General features: G+C 40.5%; 1 protein-coding gene across 3 annotated transcripts in view; it reads right to left on the reverse strand.

Annotated features, from left to right (window-relative positions):
• Positions 1–14,048, reverse strand: part of LOC128699059 (uncharacterized) — a 128,726-nt gene that overhangs the window by 47,306 nt on the left and 67,372 nt on the right. For all 3 annotated transcript variants that reach the window (XM_070090242.1, XM_070090243.1, XM_070090241.1), the window contains exon 3: positions 6,978–7,147. In XM_070090242.1, the coding sequence (XP_069946343.1) occupies positions 6,978–7,147 (170 nt within the window). The remainder of the gene's footprint in view (positions 1–6,977; positions 7,148–14,048) is intronic.

The following is a 14,048-nucleotide window of genomic DNA, read 5'->3' on the forward strand; positions in this document are numbered from 1 at the left end:
CTACACTGCGACTTCACTGTTTTCCCGCCAAAACCCATACCACTAACTATTCCTAGTTTAAAGACCTAACAGCTCCCTCCACTGCGTTGGCCAGTGCTCCCACCCCACACCTAGATAAGTGAACCCCATCCCTGGCATACATGTCATTTCTTCTATAGAAGAGGTCCCAGTTGTCAATGAATGTTACTGCATTTTCCTTACAGTATTTGTCCAGCCAACAATTGACACCAATTGCCCTGGACAACCATTCATTTCCAACTCCTCTCCTTGGCAAAATACCACATATGACAGGGTTCCCACCCTTCCTCCTAATTATCACTATTGCTGACCTGTACCTGCTAATCAGGTCCTCACTTTTACGTCTGCCAACATCGTTGCCTCCAGCACTGAGACAGATAATAGGATTGCTCCCATTACCTCTCATGATGTCATCCAGACGGCTAACAATATCCTTCATCCCAGCCCCAGGAAAACACACTCTCTGCCTCCTACTCCTATCCTTCAAGCAGAATGCCCTATCCATGTACCTAATTATGGTAAGCAGTATCCTTAAGCCAAGACAGGTTGTACAAGAATGGTATACAATACCGACATAATGAAATTGAGACACATGTGCAACATCTGGGTATCTTTATTGTAGACGTTTCGCCATCCAGTGGCTTTATAAATACAAATTCCAGGACGGTAGGTAAGACACATAGGCAACAGTTAGGCAACTTCATTCCGAAACGTTTCGCCTACACAGTAGGCTTCTTCAGTCGAATACAGAAAGTAGACAGGAACAGTAGAGATGTGAAGACGATGTAATCAGTCCATCACCCTTGAAGTCGTAGAATTTGAGGTTGTCAGTCCCTCAGCCTGGAGAAGTTCAGTTCCATAGTCAGGAACTATCTGAAGATCAAGCGACAGTGAGGAGACTTAAATACTGTCGGAAGGAGAGGTGCAGAGCAGTAGTAGCAGTGAGAATATAGATACTGAGAGGTCATGTCCCTCTCAGATCCAACAATTCTCACTTGAAAAGGTTGTCCAAGGTGTTTTCTGTACCAAAATGCCATGTGTTGCAGTGTCTGACAAGTTGTTAGGTAAGACACATATTGATAAATTAGACACATGTGCAACTCTTGGGTATCTTTATTGAGGAAACGTTTCGCCACACAGTGGCTTCATCACACCCTACCAAATTCATCCACCAATCTCTGCAACTTCTCTTCAGAATCTCCCAAGAGCACAGTGTCATCAGCAAAGAGCAGCTGTGACAACTCCAATTTTGTGTGTGATTCTTTATCTTTTAACTCCACGCCTCTTGCCAAGACCCTCGCATTTACTTCTCTTACAACCCCATCTATAAATATATTAAACAACCACGGTGACATCACACATCCTTGTCTAAGGCCTACTTTTACTGGGAAATAATTTCCCTCTTTCCTACATACTCTAACTTGAGCCTCACTATCCTCGTAAAAACTCTTCACTGCTTTCAGTAACCTACCTCCTACACCATACACCTGCAACATCTGCCACATTGCCCCCCTATCCACCCTGTCATACGCCTTTTCCAAATCCATAAATGCCTCAAAGACCTCTTTAGCCTTATCTAAATACTGTTCACTTATATGTTTCACTGTAAACACCTGGTCCACACATCCCCTACCTTTCCTAAAGCCTCCTTGTTCATCTGCTATCCTATTCTCCGTCTTACTCTTAATTCTTTCAATAATAACTCTACCATACACTTTACCAGGTATACTCAACAGACTTATCCCCCTATAATTTTTGCACTCTCTTTTGTCCCCTTTGCCTTTATACAAAGGAACTATGCATGCTACCTGCCAATCCCTAGGTACCTTACCCTCTTCCATACATTTATTAAATAATTGCACCAACCACTCCAAAACTATATCCCCACCTGCTTTTAACATTTCTATCTTTATCCCATCAATCCCGGCTGCCTTACCTCCTTTCATTTTACCTACTGCCTCACGAACTTCCCCCACACTCACAACTGGCTCTTCCTCACTCCTACAAGATGTTATTCCTCCTTGCTCTATACACGAAATCACAGCTTCCCTATCTTCATCAACATTTAACAATTCCTCAAAATATTCCCTCCATCTTCCCAATACCTCTAACTCTCCATTTAATAACTCTCCTCTCCTATTTTTAACTGACAAATCCATTTGATCTCTAGGCTTCCTTAACTTGTTAATCTCACTCCAAAACTTTTTCTTATTTTCAACAAAGTTTGTTGATAACATCTCACCCACTCTCTCATTTGCTCTCTTTTTATATTGCTTCACCACTCTCTTAACCTCTCTCTTTTTCTCCATATACTCTTCCCTCCTTGCATCACTTCTACTTTGTAAAAACTTATCATGTGCTAACTTTTTCTCCCTTACTACTCTCTTTACATTATCATTCCACCAATCGCTCCTCTTCCCTCCCGCACCCACTTTCCTGTTTACCTGGAGTTTACCTGGAGAGAGTTCCGGGGGTCAACGCCCCCGCGGCCCGGTCTGTGACCAGGCCTCCAGGCCTGTAACCACAAACTTCTGCTGAACACTCTAACACTACATTTTTAAACCTACCCCATACCTCTTCGACCCCATTACCTATGCTCTTATTAGCCCATCTATCCTCCAATAGCTGTTTATATCTTACCCTAACTGCCTCCTCTTTTAGTTTATAAACCTTCACCTCTCTCTTCCCTGATGCTTCTATTCTCCTTGTATCCCATCTACCTTTTACTGTCAGTGTAGCTACAACTAGAAAGAGATCTGATATATCTGTGGCCCCTCTATAAACATGTACATCCTGAAGTCTACTCAACAGTCTTTTATCTACCAATACGACTTGTCCCCTGTTTTAAAAATAGGAATTACATTAGCCATCTTCCACATATCAGACACTACACCTGTTTGAAGAGATAAATTAAAAATATTAGTTAATGGTTCACAGAGTTCCATTTTGCATTCCTTAAGAACACTTGAAAAATCCTCATCAGGACCCGGCGACTTATTTTGCTTCAGTCTGTCTGTCTGCTTCACAACCATCTCACTAGTGACTGTGATGTTACATAATTTATCTTCTTCTAGCCCACTATAAAAATTAATTACTGGAATACTGTTAGTGTCTTCCTGTGTAAAAACCGAGAGAAAATAATTATTTAAAATCGAGCACATTTCATTCTCTTTGTCAGTAAGATGCCCATAGTTATTTTTAAGGGGACCTATCTTATCTCTAACTTTTGTAGCACTGAACCTCATGAAGGAAATTCTTCATGCCTGTGTAGTCCCCCCTACTTTGTATACGAAGCTCAGAACCACGTAGTCACTGGCCCCGAGGGGTCTTTCGTAGGTGATATCCTCAATATCTGCACTACTCATGATGACTACTAGGTCCAGTCACCTCTCCTCGCTGGTAGTGTCCTATACGTGTTGGTACACGAAGTTTCCCAGTACCATCTGTATTACGAACACAGGTAATAGAATGGCCTGACGAGGTCACAGTTTGAAGTTATAAAACATAAATCAAAGGGATGTTAGGAAATACTTCTTTAGCTATAGAGAAATCAGGAAGTGGAATGACCTAGACAGCGAAGTGGTATAGGTAGAATCCATACATCGCTTTAAGAACATGTATGATAGAGCTCATGCAGCCAGGAGAGTGTGAAACCATTATCGTCAAGCAAAGAGGCGGGACCAGGAGCTGAGACTCGACTTATGCAACCACAATTAGGTGAGTACAGTAAAGAGCGTAGTAGTAACATCGCTAACGCCACCACTCACACCATCAATAGCAAAACAACTATCACCATAAATAACACAACTACTAACATCACCATTAACACCACCACTAACACCAGTACTTACTCCACTTCTGGTAGCACAGCTAACACCAACTCTATAACCTCTAGTGACACCACCAGTAACACCACCTCTAAGACAACAACTAACACCATTAACACCGCAACTAACACCGCTCACAAAGTAAGGAATATTAATCAGCCTAGAAGTGAAACTATCACTAGCAACACCACTACTAACACCAGTATTAACTACACTAACAGTAACTACACCAGTATTAACTACACCAGTATTAACTACACTACATTAACTACACCAGTATTAACTACACTAACACCACTACTAACACCAGTATTAACATTACTACTATTTCCATTATCAAACACTAGCACCAAAACTAATATCACCAATATCATCATTAATAACCACTAACATCATTATTAAGCACCACACTACTAACACAATTAACACTTTCAATAGCATGAACGTTAACATCACAGCTAGCACCACCACAGTTACCTGAACTAGCACCGCCACAAACACCACAACAACTGCAACCACTAGTATAATCACTGTCACTACCACTAACATCAACATATTCATCTCTACTAGCACCAACGCGAGCACCCCTACAAGCACAGCTGCAGGCACCATCACAAACACCACCAAAAACACAGCCGAAGGCACCACCACAAGCACCACCAATAACATTTTGGCACAAAGAGAGAGCATACAGTCAATAACAAGGAACATCAGTAGCACCACTACTAACACCACAACAGGCATCATTATTAGCTTCACCACAAGCTTCACCACAAGCTTCACCACAAGCTTCACCACAAGCTTCACCACAAGTTTCACCACAAGCTTCACTACATGCTTCACCACAAATTTCACCACAGTCACCACCGCAAGCTCCACCACAAGCACCACCATAAGATCCACCACAAGCTCCACCGCAAGCACCACAACAAGCTCCACCAGAAGCCCCACCACAAGCTCCACCACAAGCACCACCACCAGCTACACCGAAAGAACCACCACAAGCACCACTACAAGCACCACCACAAGCTCAACCACAAGCACTACCACAAGATCCACCACAAGCAACACCACAAGCACCACTATTAGCTGAAGAGTAAGATACATGTACAACAGTTGAATACCTTTATTTTCGATTGAAAAGTTTTCTCCTACGAAATCAGACTTGAGCGAGATAGAGAGGCAGTATCAGTAGCCCGTCCATCAACCTCGCTGAAACAGTGTTTGAGGTGGTGAGTCCTTCAGGCTAGAGAATAGTTCATCTCCATAGTCTGTTCAGATCAGTTGTTCCAGACTATGGAGCTGAACACTTCTCCAGGCAGAGGGACTGATCTCCTCAAAAACTGTAGCACGCATATGTGTCTTACCATTCTCATCGTACCATCATAAGCATCTCCACTAATAGCGTCACAAGCCCACTCACTAGCACCTCCACTAGTACCACAACTAGTACCACCACGACAAGCAGCACAACTATCCCAAGCAATCGCTGTCACACAAAGAAAGTTTGCTGTCCCCAACTTCCACGACCAATTGCACCACCTCTACAACCATCTACAACACTCGCAGACAGAGGATACAGTCCACAAATAGCGCCTCCACTAGCACCACCACCCCTAACGCCACTATTAGCACCTACACAAGAATAATAACTAGCACTGATGGTAGGCCTTTATAATACAATCACAGGTACCTCCACTAGCACCACCATTAGCAATGGTGGTGCTAGCATCTCTACTAGTACTACTAATAACACTGTCACACAAAGATATAATAAACTTTCAACAGCTAGCACCACTGGATGAATGGTTCAAAGAACCATTCATCTACAATCCTGTCAGACACTGCAACTTCTTGGAATCTTAATGCTTTGGAATTCTTCACTTGCCTAACCCTTGGGCACGACCTACTTCCACATTGAACAAATGTGACACCACCTACGTCTGCTGCACCTCTCCTGCCTACGGTATACAAGCTACTTCTTCGCACATATGCTGTATTCTTTTGAAGATTGATGGACTGTCCACATCGACTCAAGGTTGAGGGACTGATTACCTCATTCTCCTCCTGTTCTTCATGATTCTTCTACTTTGCATGGACTGATGAAGCCACTGTGTGGCGAAACGTTTCCTCGATAAAGATACCCAAGAGTTGCACATGTGTCTAATTTATCAACTAGCACCACCTCCACTAACACCATCGCAAACATCTTCCCTACTACCACCAGTGCTAGTGATGATCTACTTCCACAACATTACCACAAGTACCTGCACTAGCACCATCACGACCACTGAAAACAATATGATGTCCAGTGAGGACAAGTTAAATAAACTCAGTTATGGAAAACTTGAGGAATTAAAAGAAAGAACGGAGTAGAGGATAAATTCTAACCATATAACAGAGTATAAAACAAATGTGAAGGACTTGGGAGGGATAACGTGAGAGGATCTCACTTTCAATGATCACAACCGTGTCAGTATCACAACTGTGAGGAGAATGATAGGATGAATAATGAAAACCTTCAAAACAGTGAATGCCAAACCAGTGATGATCCTCTTAAACTCACTTTTTCTTTCTTGGTTGGAATATCACTAATAACCCGTTTCAGGTAGGTGAAATTGAAGACCTGGAGGATGTACAGAGGACCGTCATTGCACACATAAGTTCAGCAAAGGATCTCAGTTACTGGGAACGTTTGAAGGCCCTAGACCTGTACTCCTTGGTCCATCATAATTTACACCTGGAAAATTCTAGAGGGACCGATCCCAAATCTGCATACAATTTTTTTTTAATACAGTAAAAGACTTGGCAACATCACCACTGAAAAGCAAGGGAGCGTGAGTACAATGAGAGAAAACGCATTAAGTGCCTGTCTTCGAGAGGGAACTGGACAGATACCTGAAATTATTGTCTGACCAGTTGGGCTACGATTCGAACTTTGGTTTACACGCGATCAGCAGTAACAGCCTGGTTGATCGTGCCCTGATCAACCGTGTCATGGACCTGGCCGAGCTGGCGTTGTCCCTCAGAATTCCCTACAGGAAACACTAGGTAGCACCACTGACAGAGAAAGAGGCAGTGCACAACCAGCGCCATGACACAGTAAGGCACACAACACAGTGGAACACTCACCTAGGTTCTTTAGTTGACGTAGCTTGAAGGTGACAGCAGCGTGTAGTTGTGGCAGGAAACAACGAGCGTGATCATCACTCACTACAGCCAGGTTGAGTCGCCTCAGGCTGGGACACTCCTCCAGCAGTACTCCAGCAGACAGACAACCCTCGAACTCGAGCAGGTGACTCCTGTACCAGTATAAAACACTGATGAATACCTAACTTTAACTGACTCATCACCTACATTGTTACACCATATTACACTAAGTGTTAGTGACCAAGTGCACGAATAATAATAAATAATATCTTTATTTCTATAAGTACATGTACAAGGTATACAGTCCTAGCTGGCATCAATGACATACTACTATATAGAAAGTCGCAAATTAGGTCAGTTGTATCCCAGGATGCGACCCACACCAATCCACTAACACCCAGGTACCCATTTAACAGGTGAGAAACATAGACAACCGGTGTAAAGAAAAAAAATCCAATGTTTCCCTCACTAGGGATCGAACCCGGACGATCGCCGTGTGAAGCGAGAGATTTAGTCACCAGGCCACGGGGCACTGTACATTGTAACAATGTGACATTGCATATTACATCAAGTAGTGGTGGCCAAGTACAATGGATCACTATACATTACACCAAGTGGTGGTGACCAAATGTAGTGTTACCCTATATTACACAAAGTGCTGTTGACAAAATGCAGTATGTGGCAAGCAAAGAGTACCTTACATTTTATTCGGCACATGTACACCCTCCCATATAGGCTACCTCACAACCAGTGAACCAGGTGCTAAGGGTTTAACGGTACGGGTACCCATCGTTAAATCAGTACCTTGGTTCATTGTCCAGTCACAGACGAGCCCGATAAATGCTGATGTGATGTGGTTCACTTGCCTCTAGCTGGTCGAAACACGGTGCTCTCTCTGGCGTCTGTCTTTTCCTTTATCACCGTGTGGTACTTATATTTCAGCTCCTGTACATAGTGTACATAAGTGTACGTAGTGTACATAAGTGTACATAGCATATATAATTGTTGACGGAAAGCCCAGTGTTTATTTTCACTTCAAACCCATGACGACCAGGTCAACAGGCCATTATTTACATGTGTTCGTAATACAGTATTACAATGAATATAACACTAGGTGGTGGCGACCCAGTACAAAGTTACATTGAATATTATACTAGGTGATGGTTACCAAGTACAGTATAACAATGTGCATTTAAACTAAGTGATGGTGACCAATAGTATTTCTCTGGTGGGGTGATTAATAAGTCTTTGGAGGAATAATAATAATAATAATAATAATAATAATAATAATAATAATAATAATAATAATAATAATAATAATAATATCTTTATTTCTACAAGTACAAGGTATACAGGCCTAGCTGACATCAATGACATACTACTCTATGGAAAGCCGCTGAGGACAAAATTAACCTAATTTTTGGCAAAATTTACCTAATTTTGGCAAAATTGACCTAATGATTTTTAGCCGTTCTGGTACAGGCAATGTGACTCACGAGCCCTAGTCAGGCCTACTAGCCTCACGAAAAGGGGTTAGAGAGGCAGATGTTGCCTGTAGGCTGAATGGTGCAAAAAATGAGGAAGATAGAGCGAGTTGGGGAGTGAACCCTAGGTAGGCCTATGGAGGTCGATAGATGGCAGCAACTGCCTAGTGACATGGCGCGAAATATAATTCAGAACAGCGGTACAACATTGGTACACTGTATATTATACCAAATGGTGATGAACAAGTATAATGATACACTGTATATTATACCAAGTGGTGGTGAACAAGTATAATGATACACTGTATATTATACCAAGTGGTGGTGAACAAGTATAATGATACACTGTATATTATACCAAGTGGTGGTGAACAGGTATAATGATACACTGTATATTATACCAAGTGGTGATGAACAAGTATAATGATACACTGTATATTATACCAAGTGGTGATGAACAGGTATAATGATACACTGTATATTACACCAAGTGGTGATGAACAAGTATAATGATACACTGTATATTATACCAAGTGGTGGTGAACAGGTACAATGATACACTGTATATTATACCAAGTGGTGGTGAACAAGTATAATGACACTGTATATTATACCAAGTGGTGGTGAACAGGTATAATGATACACTGTATATTATACCAAGTGGTGGTGAACAAGTATAATGACACACTGTATATTACACCAAGTGGTGATGAACAAGTATAATGATACACTATATTATACCAAGTGGTGGTGAACAAGTGTTTACCTGGAGTTTACCTGGAGAGAGTTCCGGGGGTCAACGCCCCCGCGGCCCGGTCTGTGACCAGGCCTCCTGGTGGATCAGAGCCTGATCAACCAGGCTGTTGCTGCTGGCTGCACGCAAACCAACGTACGAGCCACAGCCCGGCTGGTCAGGAACCGACTTTAGGTGCTTGTCCAGTGCCAGCTTGAAGACTGCCAGGGGTCTGTTGGTAATCCCCCTTATGTATGCTGGAAGGCAGTTGAACAGTCTCGGGCCCCTGACACTTATTGTATGGTCTCTTAATTAACGTGCTAGTGACACCCCTGCTTTTCATTGGGGGGATGTTGCATCGTCTGCCAAGTCTTTTGCTTTCGTAGTGAGTGATTTTCGTGTGCAAGTTCGGTACTAGTCCCTCTAGGATTTTCCAGGTGTATATAATCATGTATCTCTCCCGCCTGCGTTCCAGGGAATACAGTTTTAGGAACCTCAAGCGCTCCCAGTAATTGAGGTGTTTTATCTCCGTTATGCGCGCCGTGAAGGTTCTCTGTACATTTTCTAGGTCAGCAATTTCACCTGCCTTGAAAGGTGCTGTTAGTGTGCAGCAATATTCCAGCCTAGATAGAACAAGTGATCTGAAGAGTGTCATCATGGGCTTAGCCTCCCTAGTTTTGAAGGTTCTCATTATCCATCCTGTCATTTTTCTAGCAGATGCGATTGATACAATGTTATGGTCCTTGAAGGTGAGATCCTCCGACATGATCACTCCCAGGTCTTTGACGTTGGTGTTTCGCTCTATTTTGTGGCCAGAATTTGTTTTGTACTCTGATGAAGATTTAATTTCCTCGTGTTTACCATATCTGAGTAATTGAAATTTCTCATCGTTGAACTTCATATTGTTTTCTGCAGCCCACTGAAAGATTCGGTTGATGTCCGCCTGGAGCCTTGCAGTGTCTGCAATGGAAGACACTGTCATGCAGATTCGGGTGTCATCTGCAAAGGGAGACACGGTGCTGTGGCTGACATCCTTGTCTATGTCGGATATGAGGATGAGGAACAAGATGGGAGCGAGTACTGTGCCTTGTGAAACAGAGCTTTTCACCGTAGCTGCCTCGGACTTTACTCTGTTGACGACTACTCTCTGTGTTCTGTTAGTGAGGAAATTATAGATCCATCGACCGACTTATCCTGTTATTCCTTCAGCACGCATTTTGTGCGCTATTACGCCATGGTCACACTTGTCGAAGGCTTTTGCAAAGTCTGAATATATTACATCTGCATTCTTTTTATCTTCTAGTGCATTTAGGACCTTGTCGTAGTGATCCAATAGTTGAGACAGACAGGAGCGACCTGTTCTAAACCCATGTTGCCCTGGGTTGTGTAACTGATGGGTTTCTAGATGGGTGGTGATCTTGCTTCTTAGGACCCTTTCAAAGATTTTTATGATATGGGATGTTAGTGCTATTGGTCTGTAGTTCCTTGCTGTTGCTTTACTGCCCCCTTTGTGGAGTGGGGCTATGTCTGTTGTTTTTAGTAACTGTGGGACGACCCCCGTGTCCATGCTCCCTCTCCATAGGATGGAATAGGCTCGTGATAGGGGCTTCTTGCAGTTCTTGATGAACACGGAGTTCCGTGAGTCTGGCCCTGGGGCAGAGTGCATGGGCATGTCATTTATCGCCTGTTCGAAGTCATTTGGCATCAGGATAACATCGGATACACTGCATATTATACCAAGTGGTGATGAACAAGTGTAATGATACACTGTATATTATACCAAGTGGTGATGAACAAGTATAATGATACACTGTATATTATACCAAGTGGTGATGAACAAGTATAATGATACACTGTATATTATACCAAGTGGTGGTGAACAGGTATAATGATACACTGTATATTATACCAAGTGGTGGTGAACAAGTGTAATGATACACTGTATATTATACCAAGTGGTGATGAACAAGTATAATGATACACTGTATATTATACCAAGTGGTGATGAACAAGTATAATGATACACTGTATATTACACCAAGTGGTGATGAACAAGTATAATGATACACTGTATATTATACGAAGTGGTGATGAACAAGTATAATGATACACTGTATATTACACCAAGTGGTGATGAACAAGTATAATGATACACTGTATATTATACCAAGTGGTGATGAACAAGTATGATGATACACTGTATATTACACCAAGTGGTGGTGAACAGGTATAATGATACACTGTATATTATACCAAGTGGTGGTGAACAGGTATAATGATGCACTGTATATTACACCAAGTGGTGGTGAACAGGTATAATGATACACTGTATATTATACCAAGTGGTGGCGAACAGGTATAATGATACACTATGTATTATACCAAGTGGTGGTGAACAAGTGTAATGATACACTGTATATTACACCAAGTGGTGATGAACAAGTATAATGATACACTGTACATTATACCAAGTGGTGATGAACAAGTATAATGATACACTGTATATTACACCAAGTGGTGGTGAACATGTATAATGATACACTGTATATTACACCAAGTGGTGGTGAACAGGTATAATGATACACTGTATATTACACCAAGTGGTGGTGAACAGGTATAATGATACACTGTATATTACACCAAGTGGTGGTGAACAGGTATAATGATACACTGTATATTATACCAAGTGGTGATGAACAAGTATAATGACACACTGTATATTATACCAAGTGGTGGTGAACAGGTATAATGACACACTGTATATTATACCAAGTGGTGGTGAACAAGTATAATGATACACTGTATATTATATCAAGTGGTGGTGAACAAGTATAATGATACACTGTATATTATACCAAGTGGTGGTGAACAAGTATAATGATACACTGTATATTATACCAAGTGGTGGTGAACAAGTATAATGATACACTGTATATTATACCAAGTGGTGGTGAACAAGTATAATGATACACTGTATATTATACAAAGTGGTGGTGAACAGGTATAATGATACACTGTATATTATACCAATTGGTGGTAAACAAGTATAATGATACACTGTATATTATACCAAGAGGTGGTAAACAAGTATAATGATACACTGTATATTATACCAAGTGGTGGTAAACAAGTATAATGATACACTGTATATTATACCAAGTGGTGATGAACAAGTATAATGATACACTGTATATTATACCAAGTGGTGGTGAACAAGTATAATGACACACTGTATATTATACCAAGTGGTGGTGAACAAGTATAATGATACACTGTATATTATACCAAGTGGTGGTGAACAAGTATAATGATACACTGTATATTATACCAAGTGGTGGTGAACAAGTATAATGACACACTGTATATTATACCAAGTGGTGGTGAACAAATATAATGATACACTGTATATTATACCAAGTGGTGGTGAACAAATATAATGATACACTGTATATTATACCAAGTGGTGGTGAACAAATATAATGACACACTGTATATTATACCAAGTGGTGGTGAACAAGTATAATGACACACTGTATATTATACCAAGTGGTGGTGAACAAGTATAATGACACACTGTATATTATACCAAGTGGTGGTGAACAAATATAATGATACACTGTATATTATACCAAGTGGTGGTGAACAAATATAATGATACACTGTATATTATACCAAGTGGTGGTGAACAAATATAATGACACACTGTATATTATACCAAGTGGTGGTGAACAAGCATAATGACACACTGTATATTATACCAAGTGGTGGTGAACAAATATAATGATACACTGTATATTATACCAAGTGGTGGTGAACAAGTATAATGATACACTGTATATTATACCAAGTGGTGGTGAACAAGTATAATGATACACTGTATATTATACCAAGTGGTGATGAACAAGTATAATGATACACTGTATATTATACCAAGTGGTGATGAACAAGTATAATGATACACTGTATATTATACCAAGTGGTGATGAACAAGTATAATGATACACTGTATATTATACCAAGTGGTGATGAACAAGTATAATGATACACTGTATATTATACCAAGTGGTGATGAACAAGTATAATGATACACTGTATATTATACCAAGTGGTGATGAACAAGTATAATGATACACTGTATATTATACCAAGTGGTGATGAACAAGTATAATGATACACTGTATATTATACCAAGTGGTGATGAACAAGTATAATGATATACTGTATATTATACCAAGTGGTGATGAACAAGTATAATGATACACTGTATATTATACCAAGTGGTGGTGAACAAGTATAATGATACACTTTATATTATACCAAGTGGTGGTGAACAAGTATAATGATACACTGTATATTATACCAAGTGGTGGTGAACAAGTATAATGATACACTGTATATTATACCAAGTGGTGATGAACTTGTACAATATGACATATATGATATAAGTCATATCATATATTATATAATATATATGATATGACTCTCCGATATTCAATCTCTGCTTTTGCTCACTGATAATACTATGTGATATTTCTCTGTGATATTACCCTTTGATATTACTATTACCCCCTGATATTAGTCTCAGATATTAATCACTAATAAAACTCACTGATATTATCTTTGATATTTCACTCTGATACTTATCTCTGTTATAATAAACTGATATTACCCTTTGATATTACTCAAGCAAATTACTAATATTACCCTATTATATTACTCTCTGATGTTACGCACAAAAATTACTTTCCGATGTTACCGACTAATAATACTTTCTGATGTTACCGACTAATATTACTTTCTGATGTTACCGACTAATATTACTTTCCGATATTTACT

The sequence above is a fragment of the Cherax quadricarinatus genome, chromosome 31 (assembly GCF_038502225.1).
Source record: "Cherax quadricarinatus isolate ZL_2023a chromosome 31, ASM3850222v1, whole genome shotgun sequence".
Taxonomy (NCBI): domain Eukaryota; kingdom Metazoa; phylum Arthropoda; class Malacostraca; order Decapoda; family Parastacidae; genus Cherax; species Cherax quadricarinatus.